The 20,916-nt window shown below is 45.3% G+C and overlaps 1 protein-coding gene across 1 annotated transcript in view; it reads left to right on the top strand.

The window, feature by feature from the left end:
- LOC137543620 (DNA damage-induced apoptosis suppressor protein-like) overlaps positions 1-20,453 on the top strand; it is a 31,519-nt gene extending 11,066 nt beyond the window's left edge. Inside the window, exons 2-5 of the mRNA XM_068264739.1 lie at positions 3,467-3,595; positions 6,418-6,573; positions 15,107-15,224; positions 17,596-20,453. Of these exons, the coding sequence (XP_068120840.1) occupies positions 3,483-3,595; positions 6,418-6,573; positions 15,107-15,224; positions 17,596-19,836 (2,628 nt within the window). The 5' untranslated portion in view covers positions 3,467-3,482 and the 3' untranslated portion in view covers positions 19,837-20,453. The remainder of the gene's footprint in view (positions 1-3,466; positions 3,596-6,417; positions 6,574-15,106; positions 15,225-17,595) is intronic.
- Positions 20,454-20,916: the final 463 nt, after the last annotated feature.

Raw genomic sequence — 20,916 nt, 5'->3', positions numbered from 1 at the left:
GTAGAAATTAGGAAAAAAAGTCCTCTGCGCAATCTCATACACTCTTCAATACAATACACTCCCAATTGCTGCCGATCCTTAATAGAGATGTAGCGAACGGTTCCCGAACCGTTCGCTCGGCGAACATCTCTAAATACATGGGGCTTTTACTACTTCCGGGTCGCTCTGACCCGGAGTAGTACGCCTGCGCTGCCCGGCGAAGCGCGTCCTAGATCGCGCTCCTGTTGCCGGGCACTCTCTGCGCATGTGCGTGACGTCATGAACGACGTCACGCACATGCGCAGAGAGTGCCCGGCAACAGGAGCGCGATCTAGGACGCGCTTCGCCGGGCAGCGCAGGCGTACTACTCCGGGTCAGAGCGACCCGGAAGTAGTAAAAGCCCCAGAGATGTTCGCCGAGCGAACAGTTCGCAACATCTCTAATCCTTAATTGATACTCTGTTCTCAATCTTCCTCAAAATATAGTCTATGATGATCCGCGCAAGAAAATAATCTTCATAATCCACCACCACTAGGGATGCTTATTCGGATTCCGCGGAAATGCAATTTCCAAAATTCCGATCGGAAATTGCATTTCCGCATCGGAATGCGGAAATCGGTAATGCAAGTGCCGTAGGCGGATTTCCGCTGGAAATCGCGGAAATTTCCGCCGGAAATCGCGGAAATTCCACCCGACTTTAACATCGATTTTCTCAAAAACTATAAGGTCTTTTTGAAAACTTTTTTTTGCATCTTGTTTACAAGATTCGGTTTAATAAACCCTGAAAATGTGGTGTTTCTAGGACTTACGGGAGTTTTGCTATTAACCGCTAAAGTCGGCGGATTTTTACTGTAATTTAAAATGCAGAAAATCTGCATCTGCCTATTTCCTGCATTTTACATTACAGTAAAAATCCGCCGACTTTAGCGGTTATTAGCAAAGCCCCCGTAAGTCCTAGAAACAAATTTTCTGGGTTTATTAATCAGAATCTTCTGAACAAGATGCAAAAAAAAAAAAGTTTTCAAAAAGACCTTATAGTTTTTGAGAAAATCGATGTTAAAGTCGGGCGGAATTTCCGCGATTTCCGGCGGAAATTCCGCATTGGAATGCGGAAATTGGTAGCGGAATCGGTAATCGGTACATGACGGAATGCGGATTTACCGCGGAATCGGAAATTGGCATTCTGACCATCCCTACCACACTGATATAAAACGTACTCACCAGCTCCCCTGATCATACAAAATGATCATATGCGCTCAGTCAATAACAATCCCTTTCCTTCCGATCAATGTTGGTCTGCTTCCTCCTCCTCTTCATAAGCTCATTAGCAACATGAAACATATAAAATGCTCCACATAGCGTAATCCAATTTCAATAAATTTATTCATCTTTAAAATCAAGTAAAAAACACACTCACCTGTTAACCATTTATGTCCATAACAGGCATACAGGTAAGCGCAGATTTGGAGGCAGTGGACTAAAGACGGCCGTTCGCGCCACGCAACCCCGCCGTCCCGTCAATGTCCGCAAACACCTCCGCCTCGCCGGCTCTCCTGTAGCTGCTCTCCTACAGGAGAGCCGGCGAGGAGGAGGTATTGTGGAGTGCGTTTTATATCGGTGTGGTGGTGGATTATGAAGATTGTTTTCTTGCACTGATCATCATAGATTATATTTTGAGGACATACAAGTAGCTCATCACAAAACAAGATCATGTAAATGTCTTTGATAACAGTAGATCTGTGTCTTTGGTCAAAATAGAGCAGGCATGGGCAAATTTGGCCCTCCAGCTGTTACAGAAATACAAGTCCCACAATGCATTTGCCTTTATGAGTCATGACTGTGGCTGTCAGACTCCTGCAATGCATTGTGGGACTGGGTAGTTCCTTAACAGGTGGAGGGCCAAGTTTGCCCATGCCTGAAATAGAGACTGACTGTCTTTGACTGTTCTAGTCCACAAAGAGGGGCGATTGACAGTAAGATTGCATAATCAAGCTGGAAACACTAGGGAGGAGGGCCCTGCCAGATGCTTACAATCTAAAGTGTGGGGGTGGAGACTGTAGGTCCGTCTGTTGAGAGAGTGCCCAGCCAAACGTATTATGGTGCTGATGTAGGGGGTATGCGAGCATGAAAAGGTGAGTGTTGAGGGTTAGTTTGAAGGTATTAAAGGTGGGGGCGAGTCTGATGGCTGGTGGGAGCGAGTTCCGGAGAGTGGGGGCAGCCCTAGTGAAGACCTGCAATTGTGCATTAGAGTAAGATATGGGCGGTGCGAACAGGCGCAGGTCATTGAAGGAGCGGAGGGGGCAGGCCGGTGTGTGCCTGTGGACGAGATCGGAGGTGCAAGTCGAGCAGGTCCTGTGCACCGATTTGTAGGCCAAGCACGGAATTTTGAAATTGATCCTGAAGCGGATGGGGAGCCAGGGGAGGGCTTTACAGAGGGGTGATGTAGAGGCACTGTGATCGGATGACTTGATCAGTCTGGCTGCTGCATTCATTACCAACTGAAGGGGCGCAATACGGTGTAAAGGGAGGCCTGAGAAAAGGGGTTTGCAATAGTCCAGGTGAGAGATGACAAGGGCATGAATGAGGCGTTTGGTGGTGTTGGGGGACAGGTAGGAGCAGATCCTGGAGATGTTGCAGAGGTGGTGTTTATGGAGTTTTTCAATTGAGATAGGAAATGTTTGGGAAGTGCTGCTAAGTACTGATGTATACATTTGAATCTTTATCTCTTTGTTTACTGTTATCTAATTCCTTTCACACTTTTCTGAGGGGCAGTCTGCTGTAATCTGACACCTGAGTGATCCATGATGGGAGGGGGGAATTCCCTCACAGTGCATCTGTTAACCCTGTGTATGCAGAGAGCTCAGTCAGAGACAGGCAGAGCTTTCTCTCACAGAGAGCAGAGGAAATGCATCTTATGTGCAACATAAACATTTGTAATTGTGTGTGTGAAACCTGATACCAGAATCATTTCGTATAACTGCTTTAATATTACACTGTTGTTAGCATGTCAGACTGCAGAGATTCATACCTTTGCAAATGAGACATTCCAACGGTAGCTAAAATCTACACACAATGAATTAAAGCTTTTGCCTCTGATATTTAACATGAAAAGTAGGAAAATGTTTACACAGCTGCTTAGACATTATTTGTCTTGCCACCTATGGCCTCCGCTCAAATCTGTCTCCAGTATCATTATCACCTCCCTGCCATTCGGAAGTTTTTTTTTTTTTTGCACAATTTTGGCGACGATCGCGATGTTAGCGGGAATCCCGATCCACCCCTTAGCGCTGCCTGGCACTGATTGGCCAGGCTGCGCACGGGGTCTCGGCGGGGGGGGGGCTCTAACGCGGCGAATTGCAATGCCCACAAAAAAAATTGCTTCAAAAAAAGCCAAACGCAAGCGGAACGCAATGTGAATGAGGCCTAAGTTCTTTATGTGTTTTCTAATGGAAAATTAATGTTCTATCCTCTTCCTGTCATCCTGCAGGGCCGGCGACATCCACATGAATGGAAGGAGGAGGTTTGCTCTCTGTACCATTCTGTCCATCCAGGACAGCAGCTTTACCTATCCGGCCTGCCAGAACTGCATGTCCCGGGTGATACGCTCATCTGACCGGTAATAGCACTCTCTCACCACCAGATGGCGAGCTTCCCTTTCTCATGCGTTATATCTTCCACCTGCAGCAGTAATCTGTACAAGGGACATTATTATCATCCTTATCATTTTCATACTTAAAGCGCTAACATGCTCCATAGCACAGTACAAAGCTTTCAAATAGGGGTTTTTTGTTTTGTTTTTTTACCAGCTTGCAGGCTGCATAGATGTTTCAGATTAATGCAAATTATGCTATTCCTCCCTCCATTCCACGTTGTAAAAATATTAGCTAAACTAGGTCAGGATCATCCACCAGGCAATCTAGGCAGGTGTTTGGGGCCTAGTGGGTGACAAGGGGCCTCTCTCCACTTCATCTTACCATTTACCCCCATTACATTTGAATCCATCTCTGAGCTAAACTGCCCATCTGGTTTGTCTATAATCCTCTGTTCTCAAAAGGGCACAGTTTCTCCTATGTGTTTAACAGAACATTGATTTATATGAATAACAACTTAAAGTGGGCCTGAACTCAGAGATTAAGCAACAGCATAATAAGCTTTACAGAAAAAACATTTTTGTTACAGCTGATACAAAACCTGAAATAAATCTGCTGTGTGTCTACTTCCTGCTTTCATGGAAGCAGGCATAGGGTTAATATCCCGTGTTTACAAATTAGCTGCTCTGCCGAGGCAACCAGTTGACACAGCTGAAAGATCAAATTACAACTAGTGCTTAGTCACAGATGAGGGGGAATTACACAGGCTAAACTCTCTAAATACATACAGGGTGCGTTTCTCTAGGTTTTCCTTTTTGTCCTGCAAGAGTTCAAGTCAGCACTTTCCGAGCAAAATAATCAGCCAAAATAAGTTGTTCCCAGTTATCTTCTGTTATACCTCGGCAGCCTTATTTTTAGTACCTCTCTTGCTTGTTAAGTGCTTAAAAAGAGTCTGAAGCCAGTTTAAAAAATAGTTTTTAACTTTTATTCTGCTGAAGGAGGATGGTGATTGCTAAAACGCCGCATTCCTGCGGTCGAACAACGTTTTTTCATCCTCCAAATACCGGGGAGCGCTTCCTGATTGAGGCAGAGCTTAGTGCTGTAGCTCTGCCTCTTGTCGCATCAATCCCAGCTGATCGCTGCCTCTCCCCACCGCCTCTCAGTCTTCCTTCACTGAGAGGGGCGGGGAGAGGCGGAGATCCGCGGGCAGATTGGCACGAACGGAGGCAGAGCTACAGCCCTAAGCTCTGCCTCCATGGGCAGAAAAATCCACGAACAAGAAAGTCGTGGATTTTTTGCCCTAGGATTTGGGGGGTAAAAAACCTTCATTCTGCCACGGGATAGCGGCCTTTTAGCATGGACCGTGATCCTTACGTTAAATAAAAGGTAAAAACTAGTTTTTAAGCTGGCTTCAGAGTCTCTTTAAAGGGAATCTGAAGTGAAAATAAACTTATGATATGATGAATTGTATGTGTAGTACAGCTAAGAAATAGAACATTAGTAGCAAAGATATGAGTCTTATATTGTTTCCAGTACAGGAAGAGTTAAGAAACTTCACTTGTTATCTATGCAAAAGAGCTTCTCTGAGCTCTCCAACTAATTGGTTACAGTGCTATTTTCTGAAGCACTTATACACCAAAGAAACAGTGAAAGATAGCTTAGATAAGATTTTACTGCAGGGAAGTTCAAAAGGTCATTAGTTCTGCTCTGTTTCAAAGTTTAAAATGCAGAGTGTAGCTGGTTATCTACAAATATTAGAGAATGATGCAGTGTTATGAGGGAAAAACAGCTATATAACTGCAAATAAAAATATGAGACTCTTTTATTTGCTACTAATGTTCTATTACTTATCCGTGCTACACATAATACGCATTATATCATTTTATTTTATTTTCACTTCAGTATCACTTTAAAAGTTTTTTTTTCGTTAATTAAAGGGAACCCGATTTGAGAGGGATATATAGGCTGACATATTTATTTCCTTTTAAAACAATGCACTTACTCGTGACCAGGCTATTTTTCTCAAATTAGGCCACTGCGGCTTTAAGAGCTCTCTGCAGGGCCATACAAGTCAGCACACAAGTGATTTTTTTTCCCCCTTTTCTGTCCACCAACAGAGGTTTCTGTTGGTGGGCTCTGATCCCTGCTGGGATGTTTATTTGTTTTTATACAAATATTTATTCCTTTTATTTTTAAATATATTTAGCGATTATTTTATTTATTTGTTTTAAACATTCCTTCCCTCCCTCCCCCGCCAGCCAATCACTGTAATCGGCTGTCTTAGGCATCAGCCTATGACAGCGGATCAACCCTGAGCTTGCCACGGGGACAACCATGTCACACGACTGTCCCCAGTACAGCGCTGCCTTAGATCGCAGCACTGTACAGAGTAAATAGACGGCGGTTTTGCCATCTAACAGTCTCGTAGCGGCGATCGCCACCCCGACTGAGCATTCAGTCTGGCTTTGCTCAGGAGTCATTATAGCAGAGCCAGAAGGGGGCAGACTTGGGCTTGAAAAGACATCACTGAAGACAGACTCAACTATGATTCCTGAGCAGAGCCAGGCTGAATGCTCAGTAGGGGATTTTATCAGCGCTGTAACAAGCAGGCTGAGCAGTAAAGGATGAAACAGAGAGCAGGGTGGGTGTTTTCTCTAATGTTCCCACTGATATATATGGCAAAATACATGAGTGCTTCGTCTCTGGTTCACTTTAAGGGGTAGTCAGGGTAACTAAGTTTGATTTTCAGGCTGTGATGATTCAAACAGTATTCTGCTGCTGTATTCTGTGACAGGTCCACTTTGTGTCATCGCTTACTAAAAGCCGCTTGTTTTCCCGCCTTCTCCAGATACGCGTGCCAGAAATGCAGCATGGTGTGTCAGGACGCTGCTCGGCGGTACAGGCTGTGCGTGAAAGCCTCAGAAGACCAGGCTCTCCGCATCATCACTGCGTTCGGCAGCTGCTTGGAGGGGGTCTTCGGAAGCAGTGCCGACTCCCTGCACAGGTGAGATTGTACCGCCTCCTACTGGTCACCAGCAGAATTACATACCTCGGTATGGGGGGGCACCTGTGCACTGCCTCCTCAGTCAAATTTAGGGTGGAAAAAACGCAAAACACAGAATTGGGGCGTTTTGATTGGCCAATCACTGACCAATTTTACCGCCTCCATGTAGTATAAGGGTCAACAGATATTCAATACTATGAGCAGATTGTGTAGGTAAACTTCATAGTAAGGTAGTAAAATTGGTCAGTGATTGGCCAATCAAAATTGAAGTTGTATACCAGGCTTTAGGACGTTACTGACGCTTCTCTTCCTGCTCTCCAGTATCCCCCCACGCCACGTGTGTATTGGATTCTTCCAGAGCCTCTTTGGCTGTGTTTTGGAGCTCACTCACCCAGCATGCACTGCTCAGAGCATGGGAAGCTTGGGGGGAACAAAGGGGTGTTTACTTACCTGGGCCTCCTCCAGCCTTCTGTAGTCCATCAGCTTCCTCGGGTCTTCCCTGGCCAATCCGCTGTGCTGCTGTGAAGTCTTCGATCCAGCTGGGTTGCTTGTCACTGCGCATGCGCTGGTTTGCGCCGTGCACCTCCTCTATCGAGCTCCTGTAGCATGGAGCATTCTGCGCAAGCCCAGTTACAAGTCTTGCGCAATCCTCATGTGCAGAGCGCTCCCGGCACTAGAGCATAGTCGCAGAGGCGTGGGACCGCGCATGTGTAGTAGTCCGCAGCTGAGCTGAGTTGTGGACACTACCGGGGCAGAGAGTGGAACAGCCACAGGCAGGAGGCTACAGAGGGAGCTGAAAGTCTACATGGTGCTGAAGGAGGCCCTAGGCAAGTACAAATCCTTTTCTTCCCTTCATATCAAGTGCACTTTTAAAGCACTAAAAAAAAAACCCTCTTGATATAGTGAATTGTATGTGTAGTACAGATAATGAATAAAACATTATCAGCAAAGAAAAGAGTCTCACATTTTTATTTTCAGTTAAATCTTTTTTAAGCGGATCGGAGATGAAAAACTAACTTTAACTAGTAACTTGTCTATATATCTTATCTAAAGTTTAGATAGTTTGCACAGCAAATCTAGCTGCAAACAGCTTCCACAGAATATGATTATTTCTTCCTGTGATACAATGAGAGCGGCCATGTTTGTCACATTACACACAGGCAAGCTGTTCTGCATCTCCACCCCTCAGCCTGAGAAAACTCCCCCACTCTCCTCCCCTATGCCTCTGAAATCTCTGACTAGTAACACCTTCTCCTCCTACCCAGACTGAGCTCCCATGAACCCTTGCTACATGGGTCCGAGTGCCAAGGCACTGTGAAAAGCTGTGGGCGAGGCATGCTTAGTTTATAGGGAATTAGAGTATTAAAACAAAAAACAACAGTATTGAGCTTGAGGAATGCCCTTTAAACTATGTGAAAGGAACACAATTATGCAATGAGTAAAAAGTTTATCTTGGATCCACTTTAAATAACATTGCTTTATACTGTTACAGTTTTAAAACCACACTCTGTCTTTTAAGCTATAAAACAAAGCAGAAATAATGACCTTCTGAACTTTCCTGCAGGAAAACCATATCTCAAGCTGTCTCTTGGCTGTTTAAAACGCACCTGAACTCCGACCTTCCTCTCTGCTCTAAAAGATATGCAGCAGCATAATAAACTTTAAAGAAAAACATTTCTTTGTTACAACTGATACAAATCCTACAGTAAATCTGCAGTGTGTCTACTTCCTGCTTTCATGTAAGCAGACATATCGTTAAAATCCTGTGCATTCAAATGAGCTTATCTGCCATGGCAGTCAGCTGACTCGAGAGAGATCAAATTACAACTTGTGATTAGACACAGATGAGGAGGACTTAGACAGGTTAAACTAACTAAACTAAATACATACAGGGTGGATTTCTCTGTATTCCTTCTGTCCCATGCAAGAGTTCAGGTCACTTTAACCACTTTCGCCTCCTGGACGTACTAGCTACGTCCAGGAGGCCATGTGCGCTCCCGCGTGTGCACGCAGGCTCCCGCCCGCGGATCGTTAGCCCAGGAATCAATGAATCGGGCTATGGTGCCCGATCACTGATTCCTCTCCCCCACAGAAAAAGCGACAGTTTCTCTCTGAAGCTTCACTTTTTCTGACTCCTACGTTGCTCTAAACGTACAAGTTACGCTAAGAGTGACGTCATGTAAACAAACTCATGGCTGCCATCTTGTGGCCAAAAAGTAAAACTACAACTAAATGTAAAAAAAAAAAAAAAAATGACTGTTTACATCCTACCCTCCCAAAAATACCCAACTAAAATGTTTAACCACTTTGTCGTCCTTGACGTATAAAAACGTCAAGGAGGACAGGCGCGCTCCCGGGCCCGATCGCGCGCGCGCACTCCCGGCCGCGGAGTCGGTAGCCACGGAATCAATGTATCGGGCTAGGGAGCCCGATCATTGATTCCTCTCCCCCGCTGAAAAAGCGACAGCTTCTCTCGGAAGCTTCGCTCTTTCTGAAGCTGTGTCCCTCTAAGCGTACATTGTACGCTTAGAGTGACGTCATGTAAAAAAAATCGAGATTGCCATCTTGTGGCCAAAAAGTAAAACTACAAGTAAATGCCCAAAAACATTACAATACACCAATATTTCCCCAAATAAAACACTTTTATATCCCACCCTCCCAAAAATGCCCACATAAAATGTTTAATAAAAAAAAAACAAAAAAAATTACTATAAAAAAAAAAAAATTATTTACCTAAGGGTCTAAACTTTTTAAATATCTATGTAAAGATGAAATATTACTCTCTTTTTTTTTATAAGCTTGTAAATAGTGATGTATGCAAAACGGAAAAAATGCTCTTTTATTTCCAAATAAAATATTGTCGCGATACATTGTGATAGGGACATAATTTAAATGGTGAAATAACCGTGACAAATTGGCAATAACAATACGTAGGTTTTAATTATGGAGGCATGTATTATATTAAAACTATAATGGCCGAAAACTGACAAATAATGAATTTTTTCATTTTTTTTCTTATTCTTCCTGTTAAAATGCATTTACAGTAAAGTGGCTCTTAGCAAAATGTACCCCCCAAAGAAAGCCTAATTGGTGGCGGAAAAAACAAGATATAGATCAGTTCATTGTGATAAGTAGTGATAAAGTTATAGGCTAATGAATGGGAGGTGAACATTGCTCAGATGCAAAAGCTGAAAACGACTGAGATGTTAAGTGGTTAATTTAAAAAAAAAAATTGCAATAATAAAAACATGTAAATATTTACCTAAGGGTGTAAACTTTTTAAATATCAATGTAAAGATGAAATATTTATTATTATTTTTTTTTTATTATTATAAGCTTGTAAATAGTGATGGATGCAAAACAGAAAAAAAATCCTCTTTTATTTCCAAACAAAATATTGTCGCCATACATTGTAATAGGGACATAATTTAAACAGTGTAATAACCGGGACAAATGGGCAAATAAAATATGTGAGTTTTAATTATGGAGGCATGTATTATTTTAAAACTATAACTGACAAATAATAAATTTTTTCAGTTTTTTTTCTTATTCTTCATGTTAAAATGAATTTACAGTAAAGTGGCTCTTAGCAAAATGTACCACCCAAAGAAAGCCTAATTGGTGGCGGAAAAAACAAGATATAGATCAGTTCATTGTGATAAGTAGTGATAAAGTTATGGGCTAATGAATGGGAGGTGAACATTGCTCGGATGCATAAAGTGAAAACGACTGAAGGCTGAAGTGGTTAAAGAGGATCTGTAATGATCAAAAATGCTCCTGGGGTGTACTCAATCTCGGGTGGGGGAAGCCCCTGGATCCTAATGAGGCTTCCCCCATCCTCCTCCATCCCACGGTGGTCTTTCACTGCCCCTCCGAGCAACGGGCATGTAAATATTTACCCTCCCGGCTCCAGTGCAGTAGCGGCTCTCGGCTCCAAAATAGGCGGAAATAGCCAATCCCAGTCGGGTCCGCTCTACTGCACAGGTCATCTGCACAGTAGAGCGTACCCAACTAGGATCGGCTATTTCCGAGCAAAGAGCCGCAACAGCGCCCCCGCTGGAGCTAGGAAAGGTACATATTGCACAGCCTAACAAATTGTCAGCTACAGACGACTCTGCATGACTTTGTAAGGCACGGAGGACACCGTCCGCGCCCTCCGTGCCGTTCGCCTGGTCCCCTCTGCTCAATAGCCCCCCGAAAGGCTGCGACCCCACGGTCCGGGTCGGTATCTGCAGCCTACATAAAGATGGCTGCCGGAGCTGGCCTTGGCTGCGCAGTCCGCATAGCCGCTACTGCAGCTGCGCAGCTCTAGGGCCAATCCCCCGATCCACGTAACAGGCAGCGTGGATCGGGGGGTTGGCCCTAGAGCTGCGCAGCCATCTTTATGCAGGCTGCAGATACCGACCCGGACAGTGGGGTCGCAGTCTTTCGGGGGGCTATTGAGCAGAGGGGACCAGGCGAACGGCACGGAGGGCGCAGACGGCGTCCTCCGTGCCTTACAAAGTCATGCAGGTAGTTAACTTCTTTTACGTTTTGGGGGCAGATTTTGGCCTCGTAAGTCCTTTAAGTGCTTCAGAAAACAGGACTGTATTCCACACAGTGGGTGGAATAGCTCAGATAAGCGCTTTTGCATAGATAACTGAAGTTTTTGAACTCTTCCGGTACTAAAAAACAATATGATACTCTTTTCTTTGCTACTAGTGTTCTATTTCTTAGCTGTTCTACACATACAATTTACTATCTCATAAGTTTATTTTCGCTTCAGGTTTCCTTTAAAGCAAACTACAGCCACCCTCCCCCACCTCGCAGCGTCTTCTTGCACCCGCCGCCGTTCTGCGATCGGTACGTTTGGCGGAATGAGCGGCACAGAATGACAGCTGCACACAGACAGGACACTCGTTTCACATCAAGCATTTAATTCCAGTGACAAGCGCGATTTGATGTTTTGAACAAAATGTCATCTCTGCGTTCCCGAGTAATTCTGGATAAACCGCGGAGGCTATCAAAATGTAAATGAGCGTTCAAACATCCCCCAGCCAGCCCCCCCCCCCGCTTGTTTCCTTGCCTCAAATTGTTGTTTTGTTTATTTTTCAAATGATTTTCTGATACTGTAAAAATATATTTTGTTCCAAAGTGCTCTATAACTGTTGTCTCAAAGCAAATCTATCAGCAGACTCTGCTATAAGGAAAACCTGCTTACTGGTGACTGGTTTCCTTTAACTTAAATAAAACCTGTATTGAGAAAATCCTCCCTTGGGGGGTACTCACCTGGGCTGGGGGAAGCCTCCGGATCCTAATGAGGCTTTCCCGTCCTCCTCGGTCCCACGGCGGCGGAGATGAAGCTCCCCAAACAGCGGGGATGTAAATATTTACCTTCCTGGCTCCAGCGCAGCCACAGTATCTGCTCTCCACCTCCGAGATAGGCGGAAATAGCCGATCGCTGTCGTGCGCAGTAGATCGGACCCGACGGAGATCGGCTATTTTCGCCTATCTCCGTGCAGAAAGCCGCAACAGCGCCCCCGCTGAAGCCGGGAAAGGTAAATAAATCAGCGCTTGTCAGGCTTGTCGAGGGAGGATTCCGGGACACTTCGGGGGAGCCAGCGCTGGACTGCCTGCAGCTACAGGGGAGGGGGAAGCCTCATTGGGACGCTGAGGCTTCTCCCTATTTTATTGATACAGGTTCTCTTTAAAGGGAACCTAATCTGAGAAAAATATGGATTTTTCCTTTTAAAATACAGTAATGCCGGTTGCCTGACTCCTCCTGTTGATCCTGTCTCTCTAATACTTAGCCACAGCCCCTCAACAAGCATGCATATAAGGTGCTCTGACTAAAGTCAGACTGGATTAGCTGCATGCTTGTTTCAGGTGTGTGATTCAGGCACTACTGCAGTCAAAGAGATCAGCAGGACTGCCAGGCAGCTGGGATTGTTTAAAAAGAAACATCCATATCCCTCTCAGTTAAGGTTCCCGTTAAAATGTGTATTTGTTTATGCTTTTTTGTCTAAACTGAACAATCAGCTTTTGCCTTCAGTGTCCCTCCCCTTCCCTTTTAAAGTGGACCTGAACTCTTTCAAAGGACGGAAGGAAAACCAAGAGGAATGCACCCTGTATGTATTTAGAGAGTTTAGCCTGGCTAATTCCCCCTCATCTGTGTCTAATCTCCTGTGTAATTTGATCTCTCAGCTGTGTCAGCTGGCTGCCTGGCAGAGCAGCTAATTTTGTAAGCACAGGGTGTTAACCCTATGTCTTCTTTCATGAAAGCAGGAAGTAGACACACTACAGAGTCATTGCAGGATTTCTATCAGCTGTAACAAACAATTTTTTTCTTTAAAGGTTATTATGCTGTTGCTTATCTTTTTAGAGCAGAGAGGAGGTTCTGAGTTCAGGTCCGCTTTAAGATGGAATGGGTGGGACTGTAGAAAGCAACAGTTGATTGGGTCGATTTTTTTTTCCCCCTCCAAGACAAGAGACCTATGACTCCCATATAGATACTGCTGATATCTGAAGTCTGGTACATACATTTCATTTTGTTTGTGGAATGATTGGCCAATGTTACCACTTCTGTGTAGTATGAGGACTTACCGACACAATCTGTTCACCGTATTCATAATCTGTTGGTTGTCCTACCACATCATACATGTCAAACTCCGGCCCGCGGGCCCTCAGAGCCATTACATTTGGCCCTCAAGTGGTTTTACCATTTTGCATTATGTTTGGCCCACTCTAGACCACCAGGGAAGCTATATTGGAGGTAAAGCCCCAGAACACCAGGGAAGCCATATGTGGGAGGTAGGAGGAATGTGCTAGACACCAGGGAATTGTATAGGGGAGGGTGGGGCCTCTAGACACCAGGGAACTGTATAGGGGAGGGTGGGAGCCACTATTCACCAGGGAACTGTATAGGGGAGGGTGGTGGGGGTCTCTAGACACCCAGGAACTGTATAAGGGAGGGTGGGAGCCACTAGACACCAAGGAACTGTATAGGGGAGGGTGGGGCCTCTAGACACCAGGGAACTGTATAGGGGAGGGAGGTCATTAGAAACCTGAGATCTTTATAAGGGAGGAAGGTGGCCAGGAGACATTGAGGTTGGCCCTCGACTTGGTCCCAGTGTACAATTTCAGCCCTCTTTGTATTTGAGTTTGACACCCCTGTACTACATGGAGGTTGTGAAATTGGCCAATCAAAATGATATGTGCCTACCAGCAGGGCTGTGGAGTCGAGGAGTCGGAGCAATTTTGGGTACCCGAAGTCTGTGATTTCATAAACTGAGGAGTCTGAGTCGGGAGTCGGAGGATTTTTGTACAAAATCCACAGCCCTGCCTACCAGGCTAAATTAATTATATGTATCCTATGCTGCACATTCACCATATGTAGTGCTGAGGTTTCTTTTGGTGAAGGAAGTGCAGTAGGTTTATTGAACTAGCACCGCCTACTGGCCAGTGCACTAACTGCAGATGTATACTTGCACCCCACCTGCTTTTTATTCCCCAACTATTTTATTTTTGTGTGCGTTTGCAGTAACTGTTTGCGTAGACAACACATTTCTATCATCAGCACTGATTTCCACACTGCTCATGTGCAGCCGAAATGTCTTGAAGATTATGACATTCCACCAACAACAGACAAGCTGCTCTTTGTACAGCTTTCTTCAGACTTTGCCAGCTGTCAGCTTGTCCTCACAACTATCACTCCATGTCCTGTAAACATATTAAGGATTTTCCTTGTCTGGGTCAGGCCTCGGCGGGGGTCTGTGTAGGGTTTACCTCGTTACGAGCCCTGAGAAAAAATAAGAGAAACAACACACTAAATTAGTGTAAATTAGGAATACGCCAGGGGCGTTGTTAGCCCCAAAGATCAGTGGCATGTACCCCAGATCTATTCTGGGGTGCCCCAGATGTGGTGCCTCAGTGGCGGGCATGCTGGGAGCTGTGGTGCATCAATTGGGATTATGCTGTGGTGTCTCTGTGGGCACTGAGCATACTAGGTGCTGTGAAGCCTTAGGGGGGCAAGCAGGGAGCTGCCCCCATAGCTTCTATGGGGGCATGCTAGGAGTTGTGGTACCTGAATGGGAGACCCGTGGGAGCATGGGAGGGGGTCCACTAGAAGGTAAGGGAATGCTATGGGGGAACTGCCAGATAACCTGGAAGCAGGCCAGCCTGCCCAGCAGAAAGCCAGACCAGCCAGCACAGAAGCCAGGTAACTCTGCCTAGGTATGTTTAATTGACACTGCCCATTTATGTGATATGCTGCATTATTAATGGGGGGGGGGGGGGCTTTGATCGTGCTCTAGGCAATCTGTGGGTATATGGAAGAGTGATGTGCAGGTACTCTGCAGGAAAAGTGATGTCATTGCATGCACCAGAGTTGCGCCGTACAGGCAATCGCTCCTAAACTTGTGCTTCGCATAGCAATCACCAGTGATCATTCTCTGTGTCTGTAGTAGAGCATCTGTACACAGCCTCAGACACAATCACAAGAGAAGCCAAATGTATGATAGGTAGTTTATTCATAGAATAATGTGTTTGTTTTAAGGCATCTTGAGGAGGCGGAGCACCTTATGGCCGCTGGGAAAGGTTATGGAGCGCAGGAGTTGCTGTTCCAGGCGGCTGAGGATTGCCTCATTGGCCAAAGCTTCATATTTGCCGTGAAGGTAAATCCTAATATTGCTTTGCATTTAAGAGACTATGGCCCTGATTTACTGACCTGCGGTAAGTTTGCTGTGCGCACGGCAGTGTTACCATTACCGGAGCTGACAGCGTAGCGTATGTTGCGCAATTAACGCATCCCTCGTTGTTTAAAGAGAATCTGTAACGACAACAGAAGTTACAGGGGGGGGGGGATGTGATGTCAATCCCAGGGCTGGATCCCCTCTTCTGAGGAGGAAGGGGGAAGCTTTTTTAGGATCCAGAGACTTCCCCCTCCTGAGGTAAGTAACTGCCAGGGTCTCTTCTTTTTTTGTTACAGATTCTCTTTACCGAAGTACCACAAGCGTTGCTAGGGTAACGCACACTTGTGCACAGTAATCTTACCGCCGGTTAGTGATACAGGGCCCATACAATTTAAAAAGTGGTGTATAGTTTTGAATAAGCTTAGGGTAGCTTTGTAAGCAAAATTCCAAAATGTTACCTTCTTTTCACAATGAAACTTCTGTGGTTACAAATCTGGCTTTAAAATAAATCAAGCATGTTGAATTGAAAGGGTTTCTATTAGGCTTTGTGGGAGAGGCTGCTATTGGCTCAGCATAATCATGCTATTCAGACTGTAGTGGGCGGAGTTCAGACAGCTACCTGTGAGGATTGCACACTAATGCAGGGGGTCAGTCACACACTAGAAACAAGCTTGCAGCTAATCCAGTCAGACTTCAGTCAAAACATCTGATTTGCATGCTTGGTTAGGGTCTATGGGAAAACGTATTAGAGGCAGGGGATCAGCAGGACAGCCAGGCAATATACATTGTAAAGGAAATAAATGTCAGCCTCCACATCCCTCTCATTTCAAGTGAGAGGGATATGGAAGCTGCCATATTTATTTCTTTTTAAGAATTACTACCATGTTTCCCTGAAAATAAGACACTGTCTTATATTAATTTTTGCTCCAAAAAGCGTGCTAGGGCTTATTTTCAGGGAATGTCTTATTGGCACTGCATGATATGTCCTATGCTGGCCGCCTCTTATTGCTGCTCATTGTAATGTCACAGTGCCAATCAGGCACCTGTCATGTCATCCCTGCACACAGATGATAAAAAGTGCCTGATCGGCACTGCATAGTGTGTCCCCTTCTGTTCTCAGTGTGGCTGCTCCAGCCTCTTAGCCTGTGTCTTTGCTCCCCTGCATTGTGTCCCCCCTCCCGACCCGTGTAGCCGCACTGTCTAGCCCCCTAGCCTGTGTCTCTGCTCCCCTGCATTATGTCCCCCTCCCTTCCGACCCCTGTGGCCACTCTGTCCCACCTCCTTGTCTGGGTCTCTGCTCCCCTGCATTATGTCCCCCTCCCTTCCGACCCCTGTGACCGCTCTGTCCCGCCCCCTTGTCGGTGTCCCCCGCTCCCCGTCCACGCTAAATGTAATGGCAGCCAGTGTCTTACTGTAGCCATGCTGCCCGGAGATCTCTGGCGTCCTGTCTTCTTCCCTCTAGTAACCGGCGCTTGTGTAGATGATGTAATCTACACAAGCGCCGGTTACTAGAGGGAGAAGTGAGGACGCCAGCGATCTCCGGGCAGCATGGCTACAGTAAGACACGCTGGCTGCCATTACATATAGCGTGCACGGGGAGCGGGGGACACCGACAAGGGGGCGGGACAGAGCGGCCACAGGGGTCGGAAGGGAGGGGGGACACAATGCACGGGGAGCAGAGACCCAGACAAGGAGGCGGGACAGAGAGGCCACACGGGTCGGAAGGGGGGGGGGGGGCACTTAAATCAGGGGAGCGGAGAGACAGTCTGGGGGGCGGGATATGATGTGTTCTGCGGCTGGGGATGTGTGGCTTTGGGGCTAGGTCTTCTATTCGGAGGATGCCTTATATTCAGAGAAGGAATGAAATTGCAGCTAGGCCTTATAATCAGAGGATGTTTTACTTTAGGGGAAAGACTGTAGTTGCCTGGCTGTCCTGCTGATCCTCATCCTCTAATACATTTAGCCACAGACCCTGAACAAGCATGCAGCAGATCAGGTGTTTCTGGCATTATTGTCAGATCTGACCAGATTAGCTGCATGCTTATTTCTGGTGTGATTCAGACACCCCTGCAACTAAATAGATCAGCTGGGCTGCCAGGCAACTGGTATTGTTTAAAAAAAAAATATATGGAAGCCTCCACATACTTCTCGCTTCAGGTTCCCTTTAAGTGACATTTCACAATAAAAAGAAAAAACTTACATTTTTTATTCCTGTGTAAACTCTCATATTCCTTTGCACATGTACATCACAAAAACAGTTAAGCTTTAAAATTGTCAACAAATATCATTGCTAAAAGACAAAAAACATTATTGTGTTACTGTTTATTATTTTTGTCCTTCTGTTCAATAACAGGTTCCTGATGCTCCTTATGCTGGCGCTTCCGCTTCTTTGTCGCATCTGATCGCCTGTCAGATGATCCCTGTAAATAATGACCCCGCCTCCAGCACCATCCTGAAGCGCTTCCGTTGTCTGGTTGAGGCCGTAACAAGTAACAGCTCTGTAAACACCTGGAGTGACCTCTCTGCAGATGCCACTCATAAAGGTTTATGGCGTACTACCAGTGCCGAGAGCAGCGTCGGAAGCCTTCAGCAGAGCGGGAACACGTTTGAGGATTACTGGCATCGTTCTCTTGGCTTGATATCCTCACCAACACTGAATGTATCAGCAGAATCTACATCCATCGATTCCTGCCAGAGTCAGCTGGAGGAGGCCAAGCTGGGATCACGTGACGAGGAAAGTAAATTCCAGGAAAGCATGGACTCTGCCCAGGAGACATTACTGCTGGAAGATGTTATAGATCTTTCTGCAGATCACCTCTGCATTCCTGAATGTAGTTCTTTAATGGTTAAAAATCCCCCCGTGACTATCAAGCCCCTTACTGGTACATCACCTACTAGCCATTCCTTGCCCCAGTCACCGGTGTCCTGCTGCAGACCCTGTTTTCTACGAAACCTTCGTAATTCAGGAAGTCGTGAAAGCCAAGACTCCTCAGCCTCCCTTGATCACGTTCCTTCCAAAAACATTCAGGCAGCTGAAATCCATCAAGCTGAGAGTGGAACTTGGGATGAGTTCCTGTTCTCAGAGAGCCTGAGTGAGTTCATAGCCAAACTTGAAAATGACGAGCGAGGAAAGAGTAATTTGAGTTTCAAAGACGCCAAGTTGCGTTTGAGTGGCAAAAAAGAGAAAGCTCGTAAAAGGCGTTCAGAAACCGCATCTGACTTCATTAAAACGCCAGCTGCTTTGTTATCGTTAACACAGCGTAGAAAAAAAGAAACACTAACGAAAACTGCAGCACGACACGGCTTCGGTGACAGAGAGGACAATGAATTTAATACATTTTTCTTACAAGATACAAACGAAATTGTCCGCATTGGTCATACTAGTTCTTGTTCTGAAAACCCAGGGGCGCAGTCTTCTTTGGGGAACCTTCAAGGTGTTCCACAGAGAATCTTTCTAGGTGAATTCAGATCAAGGGACTCCTTTGCTAATGAAGATACTTCCCAGAATTGTTCAAAAATTGAAAAATCTTTGTTGAAGAACAAAATTGCACCTTATTTATTCACAGGTGATGGAGACATTTCTCTCCTTCCTTACCAACTTGCCAAAAATATGAATTCGTGCAGCATTTTGTTAGACCAAAGCAGCTCTCGTGTCAGAGAATTAGGACATGTAGATAATAAGCTTACACCACAAGATGAAGATCTTTCCCAATTAAGATCCGAGAGTCGGAAGTCTGTTAGCGTAAGATGTGAAGGTTACAATGCTTCGGCGGATCTCTTCGAGGCGAGCATGGTGGGATGTTTCGAAGAGACTTTGCAGTCAAAATTGACTAGATCCAATAAACGAACATATGCAAGGGAAACAAAGAGTCCAAGATCTGCTTCCACGTCTGAAATACAGTCTTCAGGTGTCGTCGTCCATCGTAGATACTCTCACTTCCACACAGGTGGCTTGCAAAATTGTGGAACTGTCCTCCCAAAAATTCAATCTCTGTTTCCATATTTTCAGTCCACTCCAATACTAAGACGATTTTCAGAATCCATCAATGATTACGTTAATATTGTCACTGATGAAGTTCCTGTATTTTCTGTAGATAGGAGATCAAGTAAGTCACTTGCGAATTTCCTGCTGAGGAAAATGAGACGGTCACTAACTGGAACCAGTTCATCCACGGTTTGCACAATTTCAGACAACTTCCGTCTCTTCTCGCCAATTTCCAATTTGTGTTTGAGCTCTGAGATCTCAAGCCATCAAGCCTTACAACGGAGGAGGGCTATTGTCTTGAGATCAGTTAAAAAGAAAATTAATTTAGAAGACCAAGAGAATTGTGATGTCCAGTCAAGTAATACTAGTTGTCCTGTTGATGTAGGATGTACATTTGGGCGGCTGGAGAGCGGTATTGGTACAAAATGTAGAATGGACAGCTATGACGTGAATACGGTGGATAATACTATGACTACGTCACCAGTGATGACCTCATCACACGAGTTTACTGTACAGAAGCACCTTCCTAATGACTGGTCTCCTGAACTGTTCAATGAAAAGTCAGAAGTTTGCAGCCATGGTGACACTATCCAGAGGCGGTTGTTTTAACAAATATACTGCCTGTTGCTAAGATATGCTTATTTATTAAATTAATTCTCAGGCAGATTTTTTTTTAGTTTTATGTGAGTCATTCCTTTTATTTTCAAGAAATCCAGTTGCAAATAGTTGTTTATAATATGGTAATATCCGCAACCTGACATTGTTCTAAGAATTACCTTTTATTCTGGCCGAACACATTTGTTCTGCCATTTAATTTAAATCACTAAGGTGTTTTGTTTCATATTTGAAGGTAGCTTGGTTACCATTGGCGACGGGCTCGATCAGAGCGAATAGTTCACTCAGTGCCGCCATATTGTCTCCCTTTGTTACCGCTGTCCCTTGTGCCTCTAGTGTTCCCATCTGTCTTCCTGTGTCTCCACTGTGTCCCTTTCTGTGCAAGCTCTATCCCCTGGTGGCTCCAGTGTTTCCTTGTGCACCCTTTGTGCCTACTCCTGTAGTTCTGTACCACCTCTGCGCCTTCTCCTGTTCCCCTGTGCCTCCTTCTGTTTCCCAGTGCATCCTTCCATTCCCATCTATGTCTGCATCCATCCACCTGTGCCTCCCTCTGTGTCTCCATATGTCCCCCTGTGCCTTCTTATGTTCCCCATTGCCCTCTTCTGTCCCCCTCTGTGCCTCCATCCATCCTCGTGTGCCTCCTTCTGTTCCCCTTTGTCCATCTGTCCTCCTGTGCCTCCTTCCATCTGTTCGAAGGACAATTTTCTAACACGCTATCAGTTCATTGTTGTTTTCTTGAAATAATGACAGTGTTGCGCTCCTATATTCTGTGCACCACGTCCTCTTATTGTCTATATTACTATAGAAAAAGCGCACAGGAACCACAGCTAGGCTTACAGGGACTTGTCTTTAGGAACCTTTTCAATGAACATAATAAAATTATAGCAACATACCATGTATTACAAATTAAATAAAAAGCACCTATCAGGATCATGATGCATACAGACTTGCACACGGCACGAAAAATCACAGTACAGGTGGGAGAAATGTGCTGATGAAGTTCTTATAGCGCAAAACAAATGGTGACTTCTCCCTCACCTATAGGGCACCACACTTATAGGAAGGACGTTAAAG

Source organism: Hyperolius riggenbachi, chromosome 2, assembly GCF_040937935.1.
Source record: "Hyperolius riggenbachi isolate aHypRig1 chromosome 2, aHypRig1.pri, whole genome shotgun sequence".
Lineage (NCBI taxonomy): Eukaryota > Metazoa > Chordata > Amphibia > Anura > Hyperoliidae > Hyperolius > Hyperolius riggenbachi.
Note: the sequence above shows the minus strand (reverse complement) of the source record. Positions and strands in the feature narration are given on the sequence as shown.